At 34.9% G+C, this 26,820-nt stretch overlaps 1 protein-coding gene across 3 annotated transcripts in view; it reads left to right on the top strand.

The window, feature by feature from the left end:
* The window catches only part of neurl1b (neuralized E3 ubiquitin protein ligase 1B), a 77,527-nt gene that overhangs the window by 21,445 nt on the left and 29,262 nt on the right, over window positions 1-26,820 (top strand). Inside the window, exon 1 of one of the 3 annotated variants that reach the window (XM_073921429.1) lies at window positions 4,285-4,429. The exons of 1 other annotated variant lie outside the window; for it this stretch is intronic. Coding sequence is in view for 1 of the 2 variants with exons in the window: in XM_005157198.6 (XP_005157255.1) it covers window positions 19,266-19,296 (31 nt within the window). In the remaining variant the exon portion in view is untranslated. Of the gene's footprint in view, window positions 1-4,284; window positions 4,430-19,081; window positions 19,297-26,820 lie in introns of those variants that run through there. One more of the 3 variants, XM_005157198.6, reaches the window with a different exon arrangement.

The raw sequence follows: 26,820 nt of genomic DNA, 5'->3' as shown, positions 1-26,820 counted from the left end.
CTTTCTAGACTGGCACACCCATGAGTCCAAAAAGTGGTGCAAATGGATTTGCTATGTAAACAATGTGGTGCAAAATGTAAAATTTAGGGTTGCACTGGTCTGAAAATAGCAACAACTTGCGTTATACACATCTTGCACCTTATTGCGCTGGATTTATGATATGGCCAAGTTATAGACACAGTATGTTTCATTTTTTCATTAAATGTCTAAAGCACACTAAAACAGGTTAATATATTTGCTGACTTACATGCATAGATTATGCTAAATTTTTTAAAGAGTGTTCAAAAGAGTGTCACCATGCTAAGGATCTTGTACACCCTCTCGACTTTTTGATTGGTTTTATAGAAAACACCAAAGACACTCCAATATGTTGAGTGTTTTTTATACTGCGCAGAGCAGTATTATAACAACATAGGCCCTAACATGCATTGAACATGATCAAACAGTTTTGCTGCTTTTTCCCCATGTGACCACTACTGGAAAAAGAACTCTTAAGAGGTTGAATATACAGCCAAATAAGACGTCAGCTGCTTTCTTGCAATATCACACTAGAAATTACACTACAAATTCTGTTGGACGACACAGAAAAGGGGCTGGATAAAACAGGATGAATCGACACTGATAAAATGAATGCTCACTCATGTTTTGATCCTCTATTAGTTTATTGAAGTATTTATCATAATTTATTTTCTAAAGGAAATCTGCTTAGATCTTTATAAACTTTTTAAAGTGCTTTTTGTGATAGATAATGTTGCTGACAGAGTAACTAGGGTCCCTAAAACCTGCAGTACCATTAAAAGATTAAATTCACCTCTCATTAATCTAAAATTCACATGGCTCCCATTACATCTTACGATGTGTAAGCCCTATTTAGAGCACATGGCTACATTCCATTGGTTTTCAATAGCGGAATTCTCTGGAATAACAGTGTTGTGCTAAATCAGTATGAGGGGGAATTACCAGCTCTTTGTCATCAACAGGAACTGGGCATTTTCTTGAACCCCTTGAGATGCTAAAATGACATACTTCTGGAACATTCTAAATATGTACATTTCATACAGAAATTAGGAACAATTTGTGATCTGTTTCACAACGAGGGGGTCTTGTTATTTATTCTGATTCTCACCCTTTAACCAACCTTTAAAGTCACCCTTTGACCTCATAATATGAAATGCCATCGTTTAGTCTTGTTGTTACTGGTGTCCATGTCTTTCTGAAAAAGCAAGTGTAAACATCCAAGGACATAGACTGTGCTGTGAAAACGCTTTCTTGTATTTAATGCTTTTGCCTCATAGGAATTTGATTCACGAGACTTTTATTAATTCTCTGTAAAAAGTCACTGCAATGAAACATTTGTGTCTGGGATCCATATGCGCATGCTAACTACTGCATGCTGATCACTTGTACTCACAACATTTTAAAGTCACTGATAGTCTCTCATGTAGCTTCCCATTAAAAGCAACAGGGACCTTGCAATTTTGTCATTTTACCACAAATACCCCATAAGCATTGTAAAATCACTGTAGCGCCTGACCTTAGACTCAAGAATAAAAGACTGTATAAATTCCTACATTAGCTATTGAAGTTCAGTCATTTTGTTGTTAGTATTTCGGGTTGCCAGGCAATAGTGAAATTTATAACTGAATAAAGTGAATTGATGTGTCATCATCACAGATGCATTTGTGTGTGGTCCTAGTATTCAGTGTTTGGGGGGACCAGATGTCCCTTTACTGACATTTTTTCAGATTGTTGGGACAGTTTTGTTGTCAGTCCTCTTATGGAAAAAGGCCTATACCGTGGATCCAGAAAGTATTCATAGTGCTTCACTTTTTCCACATTTTTTATGTTACAGCTTTATTCCAAAATGGATTACATTCATTTATTTGCTCAAAATTCTACACACAATACCCCATAATGACAATGTGAAAAAAATATTTTTGGAAATTTATTAAAAATAAAAAACCTAAAAGATCACATGTACATAAGTATTCACAGCCCGTGCCGTGAAGCTCTTAATTGGACTCAGATTTATTGGACTCAGATATATTGGACTCAGATATATTCTGTTTCCACTGATCATTCTTGAGATGTTTCAGCAGCTTAATTGGAGTTTACCCTTGATAAATTCAGTTGATTGGACATGATTTGAAAAGACATACACCTGTCTATATAAGGTCCCAAGATTGAAAGAGCATGTCAAAGCACAAACCATCCATGAAGACAAAGGAATTGTCTGTAGACCTCTAAGACAGGATTATCTCGAGGCACAAAACTGGGGAAGGTTACAGAACATTTTCTGCTGCTCTGAAAGCTCCAATGAGCACAGTGGAATCCATCATTCATAAGTGGAAGATGTTTGAAACCACCAGGACTCTTCCTAGAGCTGGCCGGCCATCTAAGCTGAGTAATCAGGGCAGAAGGGCCTTAGTCAGTGAGGTATCAATTACCCAATGGTCACTCTGTCTGAGCTCCAGCACTCTTCTGTGGAGAGAGGAGAACCTTACAGAAGGACTACCATCTGTGCAGCAATCCACCAATCAGGCCTGTATGGTAGAGTGGCCACACGGAAGCCACTTCCCGCCTGGAATTTGCATCTGAAGGACTCTCAGACCATTAGAAACAAAATTCTCTGATGAGACTAAAATTAAACTTTTTGGAGTGAATGCCAGACGTTACGTTTGGAGAAAACCAGGCACAGCTTATCACCAGGCTATCAGCATCATGCTGTGGGGATGTTTTTTAGCAGCAGGAACTTGAAGACAGGATAGATGGAAAGACGAATGCAGCAATGTACTGAGACATCCTGAATGAAAACCTGCTTCAGAGTGCTCTTGACCTCAGACTGTGGCGATGGTTCATCTTCCAGCAGGACAATGACCCAAACCACACTGCCAAAATATCAATGTAGTGGCTTTACAACAACTCAGTAAATGTCCTTGAGTGGCCCAGCCAGAGCCCATGCCTAAATTCCATTTTTCTCTGTTTTTCTCTGGAGAGATCTGAAAATGGGTGTACACCGTTGCTTCCCATCCAACCGTTTTAGAGCTTGAGAGGTACTGCAAAGAGGAATGGGCAAACATTCTCAAAGACAGGTGTGTCAAGCTTGTTGCATCATATCCAAAAAGACTTGATGCTGTTATTGCTGCCAAGGGTGCATCAACAAAAGTATTAAGCAAAGTCTGTGAATATTTATGTACATGAGAGTTTGCAGGTTTTTTTTATATAAATTTGCAACGATTAAATTTTTTTTTTTTCACATTGCCAGTATGGGTTACTGTATAGTATCCGGAAGTATCTGGGTACTTCCATATATTGCAATAAAATATATTGTTGGAATTTTAAAAATGCATAAAGGATTGTATTTAGGGGTCTGGTTAGAGTTAGAAAAGAGAATAGGTAAATGTTTTCTAAAAATGGGGATTGTACTTCCTGTTTGGGGAACACCTATTTAAAATGACTGAAACGGGTAATAAGAATGTGCTACAAGTAATCTATATCCCTAGTGAAGGTGTAATGCCAGCATGTGCTTGTTAATGCCTTTTTGTCTGTCACAAATAATATTGGTAGTATCATAATGATATCTGTGACTGGAACTCTGTTCTGCTCCTCCAGATTATTTTATTAATACAAACTTTTAACATGTCTATAATAGCTGGTTTATTCAGCTGTAATGACCCCTGATAAAGACGTGAATAAGCTGAAGGAGTGTGAGCATCCAGGTGCCCATAATATTGCTGCAGAAAGCTATTTAAGATATGACATTTACTGCAAGTGTAGTTTTTAGATTTTTTTTATTATTATTATTTTATTATAATTTATTATACTAATATAATTTACTATAATATTATTTTATTTATTGTTTTATTGTTTACGTATTTAACAAAAACAAAAATTGCAACTGAAATTTGGACAAATCATTAGTTGGTACTAAAAAAAGGTTGATGCAGTTTGGACAGGATATCAATTGTGCCTGTAGAAAGCCTATGGTGTGTGTATTAATTTTGTCTGTTTTCTTCGACTTAAAAGTGGCTTATCTCATAAGACTTTATCTGAACTTAGATTTATAATTGCCCCCTTGGTTATGTAATAGCTTCACCATCAACAGGTCAGTTGGTCTGAATGGAAGAAGACCTGTCTTGGGAAAAAAAAAAAAATTTGGTCAGTCATTAAAATATTCCTTTGGTATTTGACCCCTGCTGACCTCAGGGCTTTGTTAGGCAAGTTGACCTCTTGTCAAGGTTAGCACTGGTCATTTGTCTGTTTAGAGAACACCTCCTACTGTTCGGCAAATAGACCTCTGATACTCTAGAAGCACTAACCTGAAATGTTAGACTCAAAGACTAAAAGTTTTAATATGTTTGGATATGTAATGCAGGTTACCAGTGGATATATCTATAGGATGTATCTATTACATCGAAGGTAATTTGAGGTAAGAATGTCAGTTATTTATCTTTCTCAGTGTGTTCTTACACTGGTGCACTGCATTGTTTCAGTTTACATCTCAAAATATTTAAAAATGTACTGCTAATATGCTAATATCTGTTGGTTTTTATAGGAGTTTATTAACTTATCCTCATAATCAATTAATTGAAACTTTTGATCAGTTTTTTTTATTAGCAATGGATTACTTTACTTTATGGAGACCTTAGTCATCAGTTTTTTTGTTTGGAAAAGAAAAGACTGAGATGATGTTGTAATTGAACCATAGGATATGGTAGTGTGGTTGGTACCCACAGAGAGCAAAAACTAAATTGGCCCTGTCATATAGCATCAGCACTGATAGCAGCTTGAGATTTGATGTTTTTTTTTTTTTGAAGGACCTATTTGCAGAGACTGTTTCTCTAGAAGAGATTTGAGATATTGGTCCACAGTCGTGTTACAGCTTTAGCAGACTAACCATTAAAACCTTTATGCCAGCATTTGGAAATCCTATTGGTAACACTTTACTTGGAGTGTTCATAAGACTGTCGTGGAACCTTTAGAATCATGACATGACATGTGAATTGGACTTTATGCATGCTTATGACAACTGTTATAAGTATCATTTACTCAGGTATGTCATTTTAAATGTTAATTTTACACTTTACATAAACAAATACACCACAACCAGTCTTCATCTGTCATGAAAACCTGACATTACAAAGACAACATAACTTGTCATAAATCTGTAATAAACATGATTGATATGAGGCATTTTAATTGTGTCATGAATATTTTTCTGATCATATTATCAGTGGAACAAACTGTATTGGTTATTAAAAGTGTCATTACTCTCTTAAATAATTTTAACAGCATCATTGATATTTAAAAAAATTAAAATTATATCTATATATATATATTTTTAATGACGTTCATGGCAATCATGTTTATGACAGATTTCTGATAATTATGTTGTCTTGGTAATGTCAAGTTGTCATGATAAAGACAAAACCAGGTTGTGATATGTCATAAAACTTATTAAAATGTCATAACTTATTAAAAGATACTTATTAAAGTTGATATAAGCATGCCTAAAATTGTTTCTATGATTTTCAATGACAAGAATAGGGTATACATTAAGAAAGCAACCATTGGATTTGTTAATTATAGTAAATTGAAATGTTCTAATGGCAAATTTATCTAATAAACAATCTTTAAAAAGACCGCATGTAAAAACAACTGCACACGGGTTAGCAGCCATTATGTAAAAAATTGACCTCAGAATGTCCTGATTTACTATTCGTAATCAATTATTCCACAGAAATCATTTAATGAAGAGCCCATGGGAGGGGTTTTTGAAGTGGAGTTTAATCCATGTCTGTAAGTTTTTTGTGCCTGTGTACTTATAACTTTGATAAACTTTAATCAATTATACATTTTCATAATCTTTTCCTTTCGGGAGAACACATCAAAGTCTGGCAAATCAAAGCAAACGTCTTAAGATACACTTTGTGTGAAGACAAAATTACATGAGATATTAAGTCTTGTTTTCTGAGAAACTTAACAAAATTAAGTGAATTTAATCTTAAAACAAGAAAAAGACATCTGTCAGTGAGGTATAAAAAGACTTTTCCGCTTTAATAAAGTTGTTTTTCCTGATCAAACTGAAAGATAAATGTTCTTTTTATTCATGTTTTATTTTAATTAATTTCACAGAAATCAAGACTTCACATCTCCTAAAATTTTGTTTCGCAAGTAAAAAAGTCTCTTGCCTTTATATTGTGATTCAGAAGGTATATTGCTTTGATGCTAATAAATGTATTAGAGTATTGAGTAAAGATCATCTTCCATTATAACTTTTTTAAAAAATTCCTACTTCCTATTTATTATGTTTTATTATATATTCCTATTTCCTAACTTTTTAAACATTTGCTAATTTATTACAACTTATTTTTAGATTAAGCATTGCTTAGCACTTCATTTAAACAACTTCTTTACAGCTCTAGCAGTGAGGGATTTTTCTTATTTTGTCCCTTTATGTTTTGTCCAATATAATAGTCAGTACTGTCATATCATAACAATCCACACAATAAAAGAAAGCTCATTTTTCAGCTTTATAAATGATATGTAAATCACATTTTCCAAAAATTTACCCTTTGATGCATGACTGGTTTGGTCTAGGGTCACATATGGTACAAAAAGGTACATGGCTCCACACATTTTTTTTATGGTGAAGGTACAACAGCTAATCACTGGGCTATACCCTTAAAAAGGACAACTTTGTCAACCCCTAAAAGGTGTATTTCAGTTCTTATGAGTAAACAAAATCCCTTTATGGTATACTACCATGAACTTTCATAGATAAATAAGATTCAGATATACCTACAGCTCTAAGTGATATTGATCTTCTGCTCATTTATTTCTGAGTGTACAGTAAAAGTTATTTCCATATAATGTTTGAGAGCAGAGTTATCTTAACCATAATGTACTTTTTAGTAAAATGAATAATGCGGAAAATGATGATGAGTGGTGACGCAGTGGTGCAGTAGGTAGTGCTGTCACCTCACAGCCGGAAGGTTGCTGGTTAGCCTCGGCTGGGTCAGTTGGCATTTCTGTGTGGAGTTTGCATGTTCTCCCCATTTTTACGCGTCTACTGTCCACTGCATAAAACATATGCTGGATAAGTTGGCAGTTCATTCTGCTGTAGCGAATAAAGGGACAACGCAGAAAAGAATATTAATGTTTGAATGAATTCTTGTATAATTATTGAAACTAAGTGATCACTTCTTGTTGAAAATATACAGCAACTGGCAACACTGGCAGTCTGGAGAGTCGTTTCTCTGCTACATGTGAGTTGGGCATGGCAACTTATTTACATTTCATTCTCTATATGGGATAAAAAATAATTTTCACGGTACACATTTTATTCTGCGGTAAAGGCATACTATCATATCGCCCAGTGCTAATACGCAGTGTGGTTTTTAATCATATTTTCAAGGGAACAATCCCTCATTTACACTTAAGTACAACCTATTTCTTATTTTTCATTTAATGTTTATTTTTATTAAAAACCTTTTTAAAAATCCACACATCAACATTTGCTTATGATCACTTGGGTTTCACATAAATGTCTCAAAATCGAAGATTTTACATGTTTCAGATGTTTTACCTATGTTCCACTATGTAAAGCTTTTTTTTTTTTTAATTTTTGAAAGAGGATATCATAAGTATTTATCTTTATAAAACATTAAAACCCCATAAAATTCCAAGTACGTAATTAAAAAACCTTAATAAAATGTTTTTCTCTAATACAGCTCCAGTTTCCAAAAAAAAGTAGAACATCATGGTTGACAACTGTGGCTATCTGGGGTAGCATTTCGTCGCTGCTTTGTTTACAATGCAAGATGGATCAGCGACAGGGGCTTTTACATTGCATGACTTTACAATAGGAAGAATTACTGTCAACTTCGTCCAAACTACGTCTCACAGCCAAAAACATGTAGTATATCTTTTGTTATTAACTACAGAATGAGAAAGAAGCCTTTAATGGGGTAGTTAATGTACATATTTGCTAATCTGGGTTTGAAGGGAATTAGCCATTTCTCCTCAACTTAAGTTGATAATAAATTAATTCTTTTTTAACTTTCTGTATGAAACGAGCACCTGAGTCCTGTCAAACTTCCACTAGTTTTTCCTCCATTTCGTGGTTCCAAATAAACCGAAAATGAGCGGTTTTAACTTCTCCCCCATCCTCGGGTCCTGCTGGCCTGCAGGTATACACACACACACACACACACACACAAGTGAATGCTGCTCTCTCATTGGCTGTAGGCGATCGCCAATGTTATTTTCAGTCAAAATCATTTCACACAGGCATGATTTGAATCGCCAACAGCTCCAGATATTTAGCACGCCAAATATCTCTCAGGCATCAGCGACTCATCTGCGATTCTTTCAGATCGCGTCTTTGATAGTTCATACTGTGTGATTGTCACTGTGTGATTGTCACTCACGTGCACGAGCACCAATGTGCCCGTGATTTCAGGCATTATCGGCGATTTCTTAAAACCTGTCAGCGAGCCAAAATCGGGGCAAAAATCACGCAGTCTGAACTGGGCATAAAGGGTTTTGGCTATTAAAGAAACAAATGAATCTATTGGTATTTTCTGCCTATTTTGTTTATATATGCAATATGTCAATATAGGAAAGCTATGCCTAAACTGATAATTCACCCAAAAATTAAATGAATTCTTTAATTCTTTCATCTTCGAAGCACAAATTAAAATAGTTTTGATGAAATCTAAATACTTTGACCCTCCATGAAAAGCAAAGATCATGCAACTAGTATAGCCAGGTACCAAGAACATCATCAAAACAGTTAATGTGTCATGAGTGGTTAAACTGTAATTTAATGAAGCTATGAGAACATTTACTAAAACTTACTCTAAAATAATGAATTTAATGAACAATTTCTTCTCTTCAGTGTCAGTTCTGGACATGCATTCACAGGAGCACAACAGAGATCACGCTGATGACTTACAATCTAGATATGCCCATTGTTTGATTTCAAAAAGAGGAAAAAGTACATTCTACATATACGCTGTCTTCATGAACATGTCTGAAGATTTTCACAGAGAGGATGACTTGCGTTCTTTTGCACAGTTTTACTTATGCAAACATCAGCAGTGCAACATGTAATGCTCTTGTGAACTTGTGCCTGAATTGATGCCGAATAGAATAATTATTCAAATTGAATATTAAGTTTTAATATTTGACCCATGAATGACCTATCTAAATGACAAACTATACACTATGCACTAAATTCAATCATGGATGAGTTTAGTATCATCCCAAATGGAGCACTAATGCTTTTTTACTAAATAGAAACTCAAACTGTTCCCAGCATTTAAAGCTTGCCAAAAGTAACTGAATAAATGACCAAATAATACCCACAACAGCATTCACCATTGAGTGGTGGAATAATAACTTATGTAAGGGAATTTGACTTGCACAGTAAATTAAGTAATTCAAAATTTATGCTCTATAGCTGGTTCAGTGCATGAAGTGTTCAATAATTCTGTTCATTAGATCATGCGGTAATCATCCAGGTATTACAAATTTTTGTTTTTAGAATTTTCAGTGTGAATGCATAGTTTTACTAGAAAATGGCATAGAATACTACATGAGTATATGATTTGGTATGCTCTAATATGGACTGTTTTGACAATGTTACTCTATGTATTTTTCTTAGCTTTGAGTGAGATATATTTGATGAAATCTGAGAGCTCTGACCATCCATAAACAGCAAGGGTCATAAAACATTCAATCCCAGAAAGGTACCAAGAACATCATCAAATCAGGCAATGTATCTGTCAAAGAATCTTTGAGAATACTTTTTACTATAAAAAATACCCCAAAATAGCATAGAATAGTGTATGAGTATATGATTTGGGATGCACAAAAATGGACTCTGACAATGTTCTTCTACTTTTCTTTTGGCTTTGCAGGGTTTAGCGCTAAGGATTGTTTCTACTGGATTGATCAGGCCAGTGGTTCAGATTTTTTTAGCTATAGCCATATATTTTAATATTTTAAATAATGTGTCGGAAGCCAAACATAGCTTCAGCATATTTTTTCTTTAAATACAACTGACAATTAAAAAATAACAATTGTGATGAAACTAAAAAAAAAAAAAGAAAAATAAAATATATAGCAAAAATGTACACTTAATGTCATTTTGACACCCACAGACACTGTCACCAAATATAAATCAGAGAGGTAAGACTTTCTCATAGCCCCATTTCAGTAGTCAGTTGTTTTGTAAAAGTCTATCTATTGAATTAATCAATCCATTACAAAAAAACGTTAGCTAGACTAATGTATTATAGGGTGAAATTATAGAGAGAAATAACAGATGAACCGATACTGCAGTCAGATCATGAAGTAGATCAATGTCTTTTGAGGTGTCAAGAAAGGAGCTAAACAATATGCCTAATACAAAATATTGTATGATTAAAATATGAAAAAGTTTTTACATAGTAATTTCTGTCAATTTTCATTTTACATAAACAGCACTTTGTAATGTTTCAGCATGCTTTCACTTTCGTATTTGACAAAAAAAAAAACAAAAAAAAAAAACGCACATTTGCTGGTTGGAATGACATCCTGTCCTACTCATAATTCTCTGTATATGGCTAATACATACCCATAATATATTGTGATAAAGCCTGGTTCTTAGTTTGTTGGATCATTTTGCTTCCTCATTACAATCGATCTACTCCAGAGTTTGTTTTTACATATGCCAAACGAAACATGCTAACTGGGCAAACTAGACCGGTTCCGAAACTAATGTCTAGGTGTGAAAAGCACCCATTTGCATGCAATTGACTAACAGTCACATCCAAATGAAACTTTAGTGACAAGACGATCCTGTCCCGAGCGTCTTGCACACTTGCCCCTGGCCATCGGGCAGTCCTTATTGTCGAGTCCAGCATTTAAAGTTTCATGATTGTCATGGATGTCTATGGGGTCAGAATGTTTACGTCTATAGGGTCAGAAAGCTCCTAGATTTCATATCATTAATACAACTCAATTTATTAGTTGCATACAGTATACTAAACCAAAATGTAGCATGCATGAAGAAAAATAAATAGAGCCAAGGTAAGTAAAGCCAGTATAGTTGCATGTATTTTCCGTACTTTAATGGCTGCAGTGTTTCACACATGCGTTTAATGAAAACGTTAAGTCTGCTTTGACGGCGGTTATGATTCATTTTGTCATTAGATCTGTGAGTTTGGCTTTGGACAAGATTTTACTGCTGCTCAGACAACCACATGCAGTCCTCCCAGTTGGCCATCTGCTTAGCGTTTCAGTGTCTTTGAAACTTGACGGGAATTAGAATACTGCTAATGTAACACTTCTCCATCCAATGACTAGTCACTCCACCGCATGGCAGCAATTTTGATGCCATAGTCCAAGTCTTACCACACAGTGTGACACCATCCTTTCTCAAAGCACATAACGCTTCTGCTCTGACAAAAGAGTTCTGTTCTGGGAATGGCTTTGGAATTCTAGCCATTTTCCTGCACATTTAAACGTATGCCTAGTTTAAATTGAGTCTCCAGCCAAATATCATCCTCCCTTTCTGGAATTGATGTTATTTCATGCATATTCTTTTTGTCGAGTCACATTGCACTGATTGCCATCCCTGACCATGCCGATGGCGGCCAACAGTACATAAAATTAGACTGACAGATTTGTGTTAGTCGTTCCCAGAGGAGAGGGGACACTGACAATAATGCTTAAAAAAGGTTTGTAGATTGAGGTGCAGTCAAGTCCAATAAGATCAAATTCTTTCCTTTTTTCTCCTGGTTCTGGAAATGTTGAAATCAATCTGGTATTGTTTTATTTTGCATGCTGTCTTTGTATAGTGAGATAAAATAAAGAAACGAGCTAGACTGTGGTCTCAGTCAACCTATCAAGTGTCGTAGTGATATTTGATCCTAAAAGAAGGAAGTCAGGAAGCCAGGTGCCTATGTTTGCTTTTTTTTCTTATTTTAACAAGACATTTCAACACATTTATACTCATTTTCATTTATCATAAAATGAAAATCTTTCTCATTCCGCAATGTAGTTATTATTATATATCATTATCATAACATACCTGTCAACATTGGGATGTGAAAAAAAGGGATAAGAAAATCAGAAATTCACCAATTTACTAAATATGTTCATGCTGTTCATTGTAAATAAACAGTTGAAACAGTCAGTGATTTGTTTATTGTTATTTAATAAATAATTAACTACAAATAATATAATCCTCATATTAAGGATACAATAAATAGGATACATTTGAAAAATCTGCAAATAAATTAGGACACAGTTTAGCCTATTCAAATTAACAGCTATTATAAAGAACGTGAATCAAGTAATCAAATCTCATCACACTTTTTTCCTCACTGTATAATTTAAACATTCTGATTAAAGAGAAGCGAATAAAACTCTCATTTTAATTTTTTACCCGATCACATTAAATAATAGAGGTGTGACTTTAAAAATGCACTCATCTGTAACAAAAGCTAACAAAAGTTTTTATGCTCATTTAAGACAGTTTTTTTTGTGTTTAAACAAAAATTCAAAGCGTTTTCATTCGTAAATAAAATGAGCACAGAACAGATTCACATTTAAGAGCAAGGGGCGTCCCCTGGTGGTTCCGCGATATGGGTTGCGTATAGGGAGAATCGGCTCTTTAATGTTTATTGCCACCCTTCATAGAAAGATTAAAAATACAGCAAAATACCTTTACGGGATGATAGTGGGATAGAATTGTTAAATATGGGAGAATCTGAGGGAAAACGGGTGGGTTGACAGGTAGTTCAGGTAGACAAGTTATATCCAGTACAATAATAAATTTAGTTATATGTACATTTACATAATATGGTTAATATAGTATTTTAAATAAGATAACAATAATTCTATATAAATTACAATTATAATTAAAAACAATATATATTTTAATGAAACTCCATAAGAAAGGAAGTCTTAGGCCCAATCCCAATTCTATTTTTGTACCGCTTCTATTTTTCTTTAAACTGAGTGTGAAGGGAAAGGGCTTCAAATTTTACACCTAAGAATTGTGACAGCACTATAGCACCTGCACAAGTCATCAGATATCATTGCGATCCCTTGCTTCATATGAGATCAGACAATGGCGACTGCTGTTTTCATTCCAGTTGTGTTATTTTTTGGTATTTATCTTCAGGAAATCACTAAATGCATACATTATGTTATTATAACAATATAATGCGGCAATAAGATTTTAAGTGTAGAGTACTGGGCATTTACGCAGTGGCCATATTCATCAATGCAAACACACAAAAAACAACATTAACATTATAGCAGACACTGTAAAAAGGTCATTCTCAGTCACTAGACTTTTCTGACGGGATTCAAGTGTCATTGAGTGTTAGAATGTTGTGGGACGACTATACAGGAGATATGATTATAGATTAAAGATTGCGAGATTTAGCTGTTTTTATTTTAGAGGTTTTCTTTAAAAGCATGACGGTAAAACATGAACGCAGTTATGAATGTATTAAAACACGTGCTTGTTTGTAGTAAAAATTCGTAATAATGACAAAAAATACAAATTTGTGGATCTCCTTACTTCCGGGTGCAACTATCCTTCCGTTGTGGCTGGTGTATTCTAGGAAATTTTATTCCTCTTTGTTTTTGAGTGTGGTCCTGAAAAATGTTCATTCTAAGGGCTGTCTACCCCTTCCCCTTAGCCCTACGCCTTCAAGCTAAAGAGAATGGAAACTCCCCTTCCTAAGGAGAAGGACTAAGCGGATGAATTGGGATTGGGCCTTAATGTCTTATAATATCCTAAATCTTTATCTTAATTCTTAATCCTGCTAGTTTAATTTTTATACAGTTAAAGACAAAATAGTTAACCCTCCTGTGAAAGTTTAACCCAAGTGATGTTTAACAGAGCAAGCTAATTTTTGTTTCCTAGAGTTTCTTAGTATATTTTTCCTTTTGGAGGTCTTTTTTTCTTTGGCTGGAATGAAACATAAAAAAAAACAGTGCTGTGGTCAATATTATCAGCCCACTTAATTTTTTCCCCTGACTGGGTACAGAACAAAATGATGTTCAACAAAAACTTGCCTAGTTCAGCTAATTAAACTAGTTAAACCTTTAAATTGAAGTTATCTTGCAAAATAACTAGTAAAATATAATGGACTGTCATCATGGAAAAGACTAAAGAAATAGGTTATTAGGAATTAATTATTAAAACTACTAACTTTAAACATATGTTGAAAACATTTTCTTTAATAAGCAGCACTTAGTATTTGAAAAAGAATTCAAATTACACAGGATATTACTGCTATTGATGGGTTATTAATGTTTGTTAATGTATTAATGTCTTGCACTCTTTACATTTTCATCATATTTAGTAGAATGTATTATATAATTCAACATAATAAAGTATTTGTTTTTTATTTCAAAAGGGATCTGATGATATGCATCTCATCACAAGATTTCAGTCTATGCCAAACAAAGAGCCTTTATTCGTTTATTCATGTGACATTTTGTTTACAGTTCAAACAGTCTCCACCTCAAGCATTCTTCTCGTGTAAACCACATTTATTGCCGCCTTTCCTTCTAGAGCCATGATAAACGTTTCAGAAGATTTTCATTGTGCACTGGCGCTGCTTTGGTGTTCATATCTCATAACAGGAAAGTCAGCACTTTTATCTGATACAAATGAATATATTCATATTTTGTTCTTCACTAAAAACCAAGATGGCTCTGATATTAAAGGGCATTTCAAGCTAGGCTACGCGTTGTTAAACGATTTTTCTGGGAAATAGCTGGCATTCCAAAACCAGACACGCATTAACAATCCCACTCAAGTTCTTTGACGTCCACAATTGCTCTTTTTGTCTAAAGTGCGCCAGCGTTCTCACCCCATCAACCAAAGCTAAAACATAAGGCATTTTGAAATCATTTCACATGCATGAATTTGGAGTGACCGTGGGCCTTGTTTCTGTCTGAACGGTCACTCTAGGTGACATGCTGTGCATAATGTGAATGTAACTCTTCCGAGAAGATCTGGGGCAGATTTAATAGCCGTTGGCCTACGGCCGGTAATCATGGGCTAGGTCTGTTTGGACAAGGCTCCTCAGAGACAGCTACAGCTCACAAGACAGGAAGCAGCTTGCATGGATCCCAAGCGGTCAAGGTTGTGAGGAGATGGGATGGGGGTTGGGATAGAGAGGGGATTTCCTCAGACGGCCAATAGTGTCTTTTTTTAAAAAACACCCACAATTATTCTGTAGACACAGAAGTATACATGTTTCTCATCTTGTTATTATATCATTGAAGTGCTTTGATATCTGTTGGCTTGTTTGTTAGCCCAAATGCAAAGTTCATTTTGCATTTAAATGTGTATTTATGTTGTGAGGCAAAAAAATGCATGACTTTTTTTTTCAAGGAATTGTAATTTACTAGGAAGTTTTTAAAATATGTACTTTTACTCCTACTTGAGTACATTTTTAGTGCAGTATCGGTACTTTTACTCCTCTACTTTTCTTCAACCTGCAGTCACTACTTAATTTTTTTGTCTATGGTGATTAGAAAATTTAGTCATGTGATTTCTGTCCAATCACATTGAAGGTAATTTGCATCATAATGAACTCAAGACATGAGCGTTTTATAATTGCAGTAAACTATTTAAAAGAATTAAAAGTGTCCAAAAAGATGTCCAAAATTTTTACACGCAATGACCCAGAGAGTGATGCATGCTACTGATAAGAGGATGACGGATGTTTACTGTATGATGACTAGAGATGCAGTGGTTACCCAAAATCAATATTAACTGCACTTTAATTTGTCATGGTTAATTAATCGTAAAGGCTTCTCAACACCCTGTTTCTGCACAGAACAAACTGCAATTAAACAAACTTATGTTAACTGTGCTCTAGTTTGACGTTCCGAGCCTATACATCGTGCACGCATACTGAATTAAAGGCTTATTTTAACTATGGCTGAGGCTATTTACTAAGGGCCTTTAACATATTCTGGGCTCTATTTTGAAGGTTCATGCGCAGAGCGCAAAACGCAGGGCACAAACGCTTTCCGGGCGTGTCAGAACGCATTTATGGTAATTTACGGACAGGAAAATTCGCTTTGCGCCAAAGCGCATGGTCTAAAAAGGTTGAGTTTATTTTCTTAATGAGTTATAGGTGTGTTTTGAGAATAAACCAATTAGAGTCTCATCTTCCATTCCCTTTAAGAGCCAGCTGCGTCGCGCCATAAGCGAATTCGCTATTTACAGGACGTGAAGTAAGTCTAAGTGGAAAAACTGAGCATTTCACTAGCAAACAGTTAACCGTTTTTTTTTAACAGAAAACACTTAAACAGAGAATCTACTGCATGAGAATAAGAGATAATGGATCACTTTCACTTTCGCTCTTGGATAGGGGAAACCTTTACGCACAGACATCAATTAGTCTATAAATAATTAATTGTGTTTGTTAAGCACAAATATTTGTTTCAAATTCTATTTATAAATTCAGTTCTAATTCCAACAAACGAATAAATTAACAATATTAACGAAGTGTGTTCAAAAACCTGAGTTATATCCTAAAACACATGCTGTGCCCCATATGGTCTAAAACCTGACAGGTGGGCAAATCTAAGTTTTAAAAAAAAAACAAATATAAATATGGATATAATAAATAATACTGCTAATAATAATAACATTATACAAAAGCAAATTGTTATGAACGAACTTAAAAAGTCTCCCGAGATGAAGAAGGCATAAAAGCAGTGATTTTTCATATTTATGTAGGCTAGAAAATAATATGTTTTGTAATATTTTAATCCTTTATATTTATATCCTATATCTATTCTTATTATATCCTCTATATATCCTTAATATTTACATTTTTTTCATATGTAAAGATATTTGCCTATTGCTCTCTTGTGCGTATTAAGCAGTGTGCAAGCGAGGCGTAACTCTGCGCCGGAGTTTAGATCGGGTTTGTTTTGGTCTAATGAAAAATCTATTTTAGTTTCTCAAAATAGCGACGCGCCAGCAGTGCATCTCAGAACGCCTTCCTTTTTAGACCAGAACGCCTATGGACGCACATATGAGCGCTAATGCATTTGCTATTTAAACAGCGTAGCGCAACGCCTCAAAACGACTCTTGCGCCAAGCTGAAACTATACCAAACAAGTATTGCGCCGCGCCTTGCGCCGCGCCTTGCGCCACATTGCGCCGGGTGTATCATAGGGCCCTCTGTGTTTTGCGTGCGCAAGTTTTTTTATTTTCAATGGAGGGGCATAGCTTGCGTGCACATATTAGTTGTGGCATGCGCGATTTAGCGAATATACAGCTTAGATTTACATTAGACAAACATAGTTTTTTATTTATTCTTGTTTTTATGTATTTATTTATTCATTTGTTTTCAGTGTAAAATTATTACTTATTAAACGCCAAAAACTTTTTTTTCACTCATTTTAAGTAAATAGACTATTTCAAATTTTGTTTAAATGGACTATTATTTGTTTTTATAATTATTTCGTGCTGTATTATTTGGTTACTGAGACACAATAAATAACACTTTAAAATATGAGTTTTCACGTGATTTTTTAAACTAACAGTGTTTTGAAATTAATAAATGCATAATAATTGTGAAAACGTGATTATTCCTTAGACTATAATCGTTATAAACAACCAAAATCTATAATCGATGCATCCCTAATGATGACCGAAATGGCCTTAAACACACAGCAGGCATCAACATGACGTCAGATTGACTTTGTAGCCTAATGTCATGGGTACGCACTACGCAGCATTTTGTTTGGAAATGAAAATCAGGTTGACATCAAAACTAAACGTCAGGCTAACGTCAATGTCCAACGTCCAACCTAAAAGCAACCAAATATCAACGTCTAATGATAATACAGCTTGATGTTGTGTGGATGTTTCCACTATGACATCTTTCAGACGTTGAATTTTGGTTGCCATAACTGATAAATAAATGTCAGTATTTAATGTCAATATGACGTTGGTTTAAGATGTTGGTTCGACGTTGGATTTTGGTCACTTTCTAACACAACCTAAAACTGACCAAATATAAACATCACTTTACGTTGTTATTGGACATCAAAATAACCTTGTCCTTAGACGCTGACTAGACATTAAATTGCAGCTGATATCACAGAAAAAGTTTGGGCACCCCTAATCAAGACTTTTTCAGAGCGTATATACTGCATATTTACTAATTTTAAAGAATTAAGCTTTAATGAATCTACATATTTATTCTTTTTTTTTACGTTTGTAATCAAAGCATAATACCTTGATGCTTGGACATGCACAGGTAACATTTGACTCTTTTGAGTAAAATGTGGGCCTAAGTATTATGAAACTTGATTGTCATTTTGTTTGACATATTGATTTATTTTTGCTTTCTTTTATACCCACCCCTCTCTCTCTCTCTCTCTCTCTCTCTCTCTCTCTCTCGCATGAGCACATATCATACGCTGCATATTTATCAAAATCATAATAATTTGTGTTGTATGTGTATTTGTAAAACCATGATTAACTTTCGTAAAAGGTAGGCTTTTATAAAACGTATTTAGTGACAAATTACTTGCATGATAAACAACAAGCAAATTTATTTTTCGTTTCATTATAAATATTGGTCACAAAACAATTGCGCCTTTGGCACTTGCGTCGCATTTCCCGTCATTAGCCTCGCTTAATTAGTAGGCTATATCAAGTTAAAAATAGTTCAACTCGAAAACCACCCGCACGCCCAGCTGTTTGAAACGCGTCCTAAACGCCCTGTTTAAACAGGAAGAATCAACATCGCGTTTGAACGCCGTTGCGTTGCGTCTTACCATTGTGTTTCTGCATCTCGCGTCACTGGCGTTGCGTCTTAAAACGCGTGATAAGTTAGAATAGCTTTTTGAGAGACCCGCGTTCTATTCCGTCACGAGTTTTATTTAACACTCTCCCATGATTAAGGACGTAGCGCGTTTGCAGTGCGGTCAGTTTTATTGATTTCAGCGGCAGCATTGTAGTTTGGTTGGTTGCGTCGCGTGCAGAGGCGTGGGGAGGGTTTGGCTGGCCAATGCGCTAATAGACGCCAATGTCTTGAAAAGCCGCTTCTGTGTGCATGATAGTATGAAGACGCCGAGACTATCAAACGCCTAGACATTTCACACAGCCGAGGGTGCGAAAATATTCCTTATATCTGATAATAAATGGACGCACCAGGAGCGGGAGCATTCCCGATCCACTTGTCACCGAGGGAGAGCAATTGTTGGAAATAATGGGGAATACAACACCCAAACCACTAATAGGTAGGAGATGGCTTGGTTAATGTTGACTTGTAACAGCGGTTTGTGTGATTTACTGTGGACAGATATGCTAAATGTCTCGATTTCTGGTGCAAATAACACGCTTCTGAACTATATTTGGATGACAGCGCGCGCTGCGTAGGAGTGAGAAGATGACGGTGATGATCAAGTTATTAGGAGATCCTGCAAATGTGTCATTGCTCAAAGCTTGTTCATTAAGCACCACTCGAACCTTAACGTTGTATTATTATTTTTGTAGATATTGGAAACGAAAACCGACCACAGTTTCTCCAAGTATGTTGTCATAAATAAATATTCTGCTTATTCAGGTTTAGATTGTACTTATTTGACAGTACATGCGTTCAACAACTATTCTATCTTTCATATCATGGGCGACTTATTTGATGCTGAGGACAAACTGTAATTGTAAAGATAACCTTTCTCCATCTATGGGAAAAGCTTTGTGCTTTTCCTCTGCTGAATTCTGCATTTCTTTTACACACTCCAGCATCGACCAGATTGAATGTACACAGAGTTTGCCTCAAGCGTACCATATGGACACAGTTTCCATTTGAAGCCTTGATCAATCCTACTAAATCTTCGTAAGTTAAATAATTGCTTTTATGGGATCTAGAGACCTGAAGTGAACCTGAAGTGCATTTATTTCAAGTAAATGTATATGCATATGATGGAGAAACATCCAAAAGTCCAAAAGGATTTTTTTTATTTTGGTTTTTATGTTGGTTTTGACATAAACAAATACATATTTCTAATCTTTATCTCTTTAATTCAAAATAAACATTAGGGACTGATAATATGCTATTGCTTTGTACAGAAAGTCAGATTTTTATTTTCCATAAAAGCATCATCATGATATTCAATTCAAATATTTGCTCAGCTTCTGTTCATATAATATTTAATCGAAATGTTGCATCAAAAAGAGAGTTTTTCTTGTTTTCTAAGAGTTTTAAGCAATCCTGAAGAAAAGTAAGTGTCCTTAACCATGCATTGCTAGGTTTAATTACATATTTAATTGGCAAATTCTACACGGTCAGCAAAGCACGGCTAACGCATGTATATGCTCGCCATGTGCTTGTATCAAAAGGTTAAAAATGAGTCATGGATGTGTTTCAATGGCAGTGCTGGAGATCTACTGCTCGCTGACCCCAGCAGAATATCCTTTGTTTTCATATTCACAAGTAAAGCTCTATCTGGTATCCATTATTTCTCGTTGTGTGCTCAGTCCCCACCCTCTGGTAACCAGTTCTGTCTAGAGCAGTTGCTTCAACTTTGATACTACTGGAATGTTGAAGAACTTGTGCACCCCCACAGCACAATGTACTGTAAATGTAGACGTGTAGCTTGGATACATCTATTTAAAGGGGATGATGAGTGATTTATTTCTTGGCAAATGTGAACTTGTGTGTTAAATTTGAATAAACATGCTTGAATGTATGGGTTGGCATGCGGTACAAAGCTGATTTACAGCTCAACTCGTGAAACACACCATGATTGGGTGTGTGGGACACAATCCTGGATCAGGTCACAGTACTTTTTTGGAACGGTCTGGAAACACATGAGTGTGTTCATCATCTTGGTTTCCATCATTCTTTTTATTTAGCCAATTATTTGGAAGCTATTGCCCAACTGGCTGGATCACATGGGTATTGGTACATACATCTTGGTCAATGAAAGGCAGGAAATTCTAGAATTATTTGCCAGATACTTTACCCAGCATGGCTTTCTCACATGTAAGACCTGAAGCCTGCCAGAGTTTAGCACATTAAAAAAACAGTAATTGTCTGTATTCATACTTGATGACTCATTAATGTGTAAGGCTATAAAATATGTATTAAAATAAGCTATTGAAGGCAACATGCAAGAATTTTGTCAAAACACAATATATAAGGTATTTGAGTTCTAAATTTATACTAAATTTAAGCAAGATGTGACTAATATTAGTGTTCAGTCATTAGCCTTCATTCTGTTTTTTTTTCGTCTTTCTATTATTATTTTTTTGCTATGCTTAAGTTAGCTAATCAGTTTTAACATCAGCATGAACCAGAAGTTCATCTTTCACTCACAGCAAACTAATGGTTAAAAGGGCATGGCTAAACGTATTTTGTCAAAGCTGTCAGACTAATATCATCAGTGAAGGACTACTGTGGATTATTTGTCATGGATTAATTGTTCACTTTAAGACTTACTATCTGTGCTAGTTAAATAAACAGTGTAGATTTAGTTTTCATTTGGATTTTAAAATAAATTTAGGTCAGAACTGTGCTTTTGTAGCCTGCCAACACTTTGGCATATACATGGATTGGAGTGATATAAGTCCCAGCTCATGCTCGTTTCCTCACCCCATTCATTTTTGTTCTTTTGTGTTTGTTCCTACAGTATCAACATCAAAATCAAATGCAGAAATTCATTCATTCATTTTCTTTTCGACTGAGTCCTTTTATTAATCAGGGGTCGCCACAGCTCATCCAGCGCATGCTCTATGCAGCGGATGCCCTTCCAGTCGCAGCCCAAAGCTGGGAAACACCCATACACTCTTGCATTCACAAACATACACTATGGCCAATTTAGTTTATTAAATGAACATATACCACGTCTTTTTTTACTGTGGGGGAAACCTGAGAGAAACCCAGACAAACATGGGGAGAACATGCAAACTACACATAAAAATGCCAACTGACTCAGCTGGGGCTCGAACCAGCGACCTTCTTGCTGTGAGTCGATCGTGCTACCCACTGCACCACCGTGACACCCTCAAATGCAGAAATGTATCTACATATTTAACACATACAGTTAAAGTCATATGTAATACATGTGTGAGTTTAAATATACATTATTTATTCTTTCATTTTCTTTTAGGCTTAGCCCCTTTATTCATCAGGGGGTGCCACAGTGGAATGAACCACCAACTTATCCAGCATATGTTTTTACACAGCGGATGCCTTTCCAGCTGCAACCCAGTACTGGGAAACATCCATACACACTTATTCACACTCATACACTACGGCCAAATTAGTTTATTTAATTCACCTATACCACATGTCTTTGGACTGTGGGGTAAACTGGAGCACCCAGAGGAAATCCTTGTGTACACGAGGAGAACATGCAAACTCCACACAGAAATGCCAGCTGACACTACTCGAAAACTAAAGAATTTTTCCTACCATCTTCCCTTACATGTGATTGGTGTAATTCTGCTGAAGGCTCCCTGACCTACCCCTTTTGGACATGTCCACAACATTATGATTTCTGGTGTGACATATTTAAATGGTTTTCTGGTATGTATGGTTTTACCTTTACACCTGACCCAGAAATTGCCATATTTGGGTACTCTTGTTCTCTGCTGGATTATAATATGTCCATACAAAGCACCATAATTTGTGGAATGATTATTGCTAAGAGTGTCATTCTTAAACTGTGAAATATAAATTCTATTCCTCAATTTAAGACATTGGTTAATTATCTCACTCAAATATTTACTTGAAACGAGTCTGTTATGGAGTTATTTTCTTTTCGGCTTAGTCCCTTTATAAATCAGGGGTCACCACAGTGGAATAAACCGCAACCCAACACTCTTACTGTGAGGCGATCGTGCTTGCCACTGCGCCACCGTGTCGCCCCCTAATTGTTTTTTAACAATAACAAAAGTTTTAGCAAGATTGTCTTAGTATTATTCTTATTTCATGTATTTTTTTATTGTTGTTGTTTTGTTTGTTTGGTTACTATTGAAAAAACCAGCCAGCAGGGACTTGAACCTGTGCCCTTTTTGGTGTGAGGTGACAGTACTAACTACTGAGCCACCATGTCGCCCTACAAATATACTTTATTTATAATTAAATAAATACATATGTTTTATATCTATGTATAAATACATTTAGTGTATGAGAAACAAGGTATATTTTATATTGTTCCGTTACTTTCTCTGGATAAACGTGTCTCCACTTTATTTTTCACTCTCTCAAACTAGTAATTTCAGGCTTTGCACATTGAAAAATCAAAAATAAACGAAAAATTAAGTGTATTTTGAAAAAACAAAAAACAAAACTCTGTATCGTACACATACCATTCCCATTTAGAAAAACCGTTACTCATAGACAGTAAAACACCTACAATTTTTTCATGATTCAGTCACACAAAGGTCGTTATTAAAAGGCAGATTATTGATCAAAAATATTTTCATACAGTTCTTTTTACCAATTAAATAATAATGAAATATTTTTGGGCTATAAGGATGCATCAGCATTGATATATTGTACAGCTTGTATGATAACTCAACTTTTTTTTTTATCCGTGCTATATATTAATCAATATATATGCCACTAATAAATCTTTGTTTATTTTTGGTAATAATTAATTTCCGATTTTGCCTTAAAACTCACAAACAAACACATAGGGCAGATTAATGATTTTATTTCAAAACCCTAAATGCAGAAATCAAGAAAACATCTACAGTAGATCTTTCTGTTATTACTATTCCCAGTATCGTTTACAAATCACAATTCTGATATTTTTAAAACCCCTACAGCACTGAGATGTTATTTTGCTTTCGGCAAACACTTCTAAAGCACATGTCTGCTGCGTGTGATGCATCACACCACAGGAAAGTCACCAGTCAAAACAGATATTCTTATCAGTATATCATACATCCCTATTTTTATCATACATTCAGCTCCATACTGTATGTACATTCTTTTTAATACAATCTGGCTCAGTAACCCACCTGGTATAAGACTGTACTTTCAATGCAAAGCCTTGAGGTACTGTATGTGTCTATTTTAAGAGTCATTGAAAAGAACTGAATGACTTTGTAGAAACAAGCTTATTCTGTAAATATGTTTTTAGATTTGAGATTTGAGATTTACAAAAAGGCCAGGTGATATCACAAGTCCATGTGCCAGAGTGCTGTCAGGCCACAAGAGCACGGTTCTGACTTATTTTAAAGGGCTCCAGTTTTGGCCTTTTACAAGAGATGAGATAAGTCTCATCGTGTGTCTATAATGTGTCTGTGAAGTTTCAGGTCAAAATACCCCTCGGATCATTTATAATATACCTTGTTGAGAATGTAGCTGTAGCCGTTTTTGCACCTGTACCTTTAATGCAAATGAGCCTGTTATCCACGCCCACTCAAATTAGGTTCTCCCCACCTACTCTGCATTTCTCAAATCATGATATCAAATCAAGTCATGTAAAAAACAGAAATGTGCGCACATCTAGAAAATCTTGAAGGCAGGTGCACGATCAAAAAACAAACATAAGTAGCAAAAGATTCAAAGTAAATCGGCACACTGCCACTTTAGCTCTCAAAAAATTTTAATGTCAATATTACAAAATCACAACGTTTCGACCGACATGGTCTTCATCAGGTGAACCTGATGAAGACCATGTCGGTCGAAACGTTGTGATTTTGTAATATTGAAATAAAAAATTTTTTGAGAGCTAAAGTGGCAGTGTGCCGATTTACTTTGAATCTTTTGCTATCAAATCATGTCATCTCATGATATATTTCTTTTTTGTGAATTCAATCAATCAATAATTTATATACTGTATTTTCTCACTTTAATCAAAACTGCAGGGCTTATATTTGATAAAGAATGTAAAATATAAAATAGATGTTTAGCAACTATAAAACACTTTTTAAAACCTATAGCAAAACTATTACAGGCCCAACATTAAATATTGTTAAATAAAATGTAGGGCTGCACAATTAATAAAAAAAAAATTGCGATCTCGATTCGACCATACACACGATCTTAATTCAGCTTTTCTATGATTCAGCCAATTATTTTTCATGTTCAGGAGAAGCGTTAAGGCGGTCAAACAAATCTTTACATTGTTTTACATACATTGCTCAGCAACATGGACACCTACAAATGGTGTTAAAAGTATCACATACTGTATTTATAAGATGTAATTCACCCAAAAAGGTCATTTATGTCTTAATGTAATGACGTTCGCAGCAGCAAAATCACACATGAGCTGACGCTCTGTTTCCTTACTACCAAGAGGACATGCGTGTGCCCACCAATGATGTCTACTTTAGTGAACACAACCTGCATAGGCTGTGAATAACAGGTTATAAAGTTGTAAATAACGTTCAGTTTGTTGCACAGAGCGATCATTAGGCAGTCTCACGGGAAGTATGATTTGCATGTATGTTTTTTTTTCTCAAAGTGACGGCAGCCATGACATGAACTGCACTTGGCAGTGAAAGTGAAAGTACTCGCATCATATCACGTTTTAGAGCTATGATTACGACAACCATCGAATTAGTTTTTTCTTTCAAAGCGAACAGAAAGTGTTGTGCGTGAGAATAAACGTGTAACTATTAGTATAACTACTCAAGCCTATAATGTTCAATATTGTCTAAGAGGGAATCTGATAATGTCAAATGTCTCATTTAGCCAATGGAAAAAATGGTCTAATAATGTTGTCAATGACAAGCATATGTCTTAAACATAATAATTTAACTTCAAAATTATTCATATTTTTGTATTCTGATGTCATAATATTACTGTGAATTAACAACCAGGACAAATTTAAAGTCTGTTCAAGTCACAAAGTTTATATCAAATTTATCATTTTAACTTACAGTTGACCTATACACAAGCCTAATATTATTGTTGTTTTGCCATATTTTTGAGAATAACAATAATAAAAGCAGACTAATATTAACCTTTATTTTAGATCTACAGAATCCTGAGAAAATTGTCATCTTGATTTTAAGCAAGAAAAAAATCATGATTCTCATTTTAACCAGAATCATGCAGCCTTAATAAAATGTAGTTTTTCACATTTTCACTATGCTGTTATTCACATTTTTGCAAATGATAAAAAAATGCAATTTTTAAGTTTTTAAAAATAAATAATAGAGCATAACATGAAGCAGTATACATTTTAGACCTACTTTAAGCTCAATAACCTCCTAATTTGTTAATTATTAATCATTTTTATGGTAGTAGTTGGATTAAGGAGCTGGGTAGGATTATGGATGCACTTTTTAAGTACTAATAAACAACTAATAGTTTAATAATAGGCAGATAATAAACCACTAGTTAATAGTGAGAGTCGCTACTTAAACTAAAGTGTTATGCACTATTTTATTCATCCATACGTTTGTGTCAAATTACACAGCCTTAACTTACAATAGTTTGAGATAGTGTACCCAAAAAATGGACAAATCAACAGTCAAGTGATTTCAAACATTTTATGAGCGTCCTTCTTCTGCTGAACACAAAATAAGATATTCTGAAGAAAATTAGAAACATGTAACCATTGACAAAAACAAACTCTATGTAAGTCAATGGTCAAGTTTTGAACGTGTGTGTTTTCAGGAGAAAAAGTCAAATAGGTTGATGCTATGTAAAAGATGACAGAATTTTCATGTTTGAGTGAACTATCTTTTTAACAATCAACTTTGATGTTGATGTTGCAATCAGTTTTAGCACCTCTTTCTATTTCTGAACTCTCTTGAAAACATACAAGTACCAAATAATAAAATCTGGATTCACA

Source organism: Danio rerio, chromosome 14 (genome assembly GCF_049306965.1).
Source record: "Danio rerio strain Tuebingen ecotype United States chromosome 14, GRCz12tu, whole genome shotgun sequence".
NCBI lineage: Eukaryota > Metazoa > Chordata > Actinopteri > Cypriniformes > Danionidae > Danio > Danio rerio.
The sequence above is the reverse complement of the archived record's forward strand: the minus strand, read 5'-3'. Positions and strand labels throughout refer to the sequence as shown.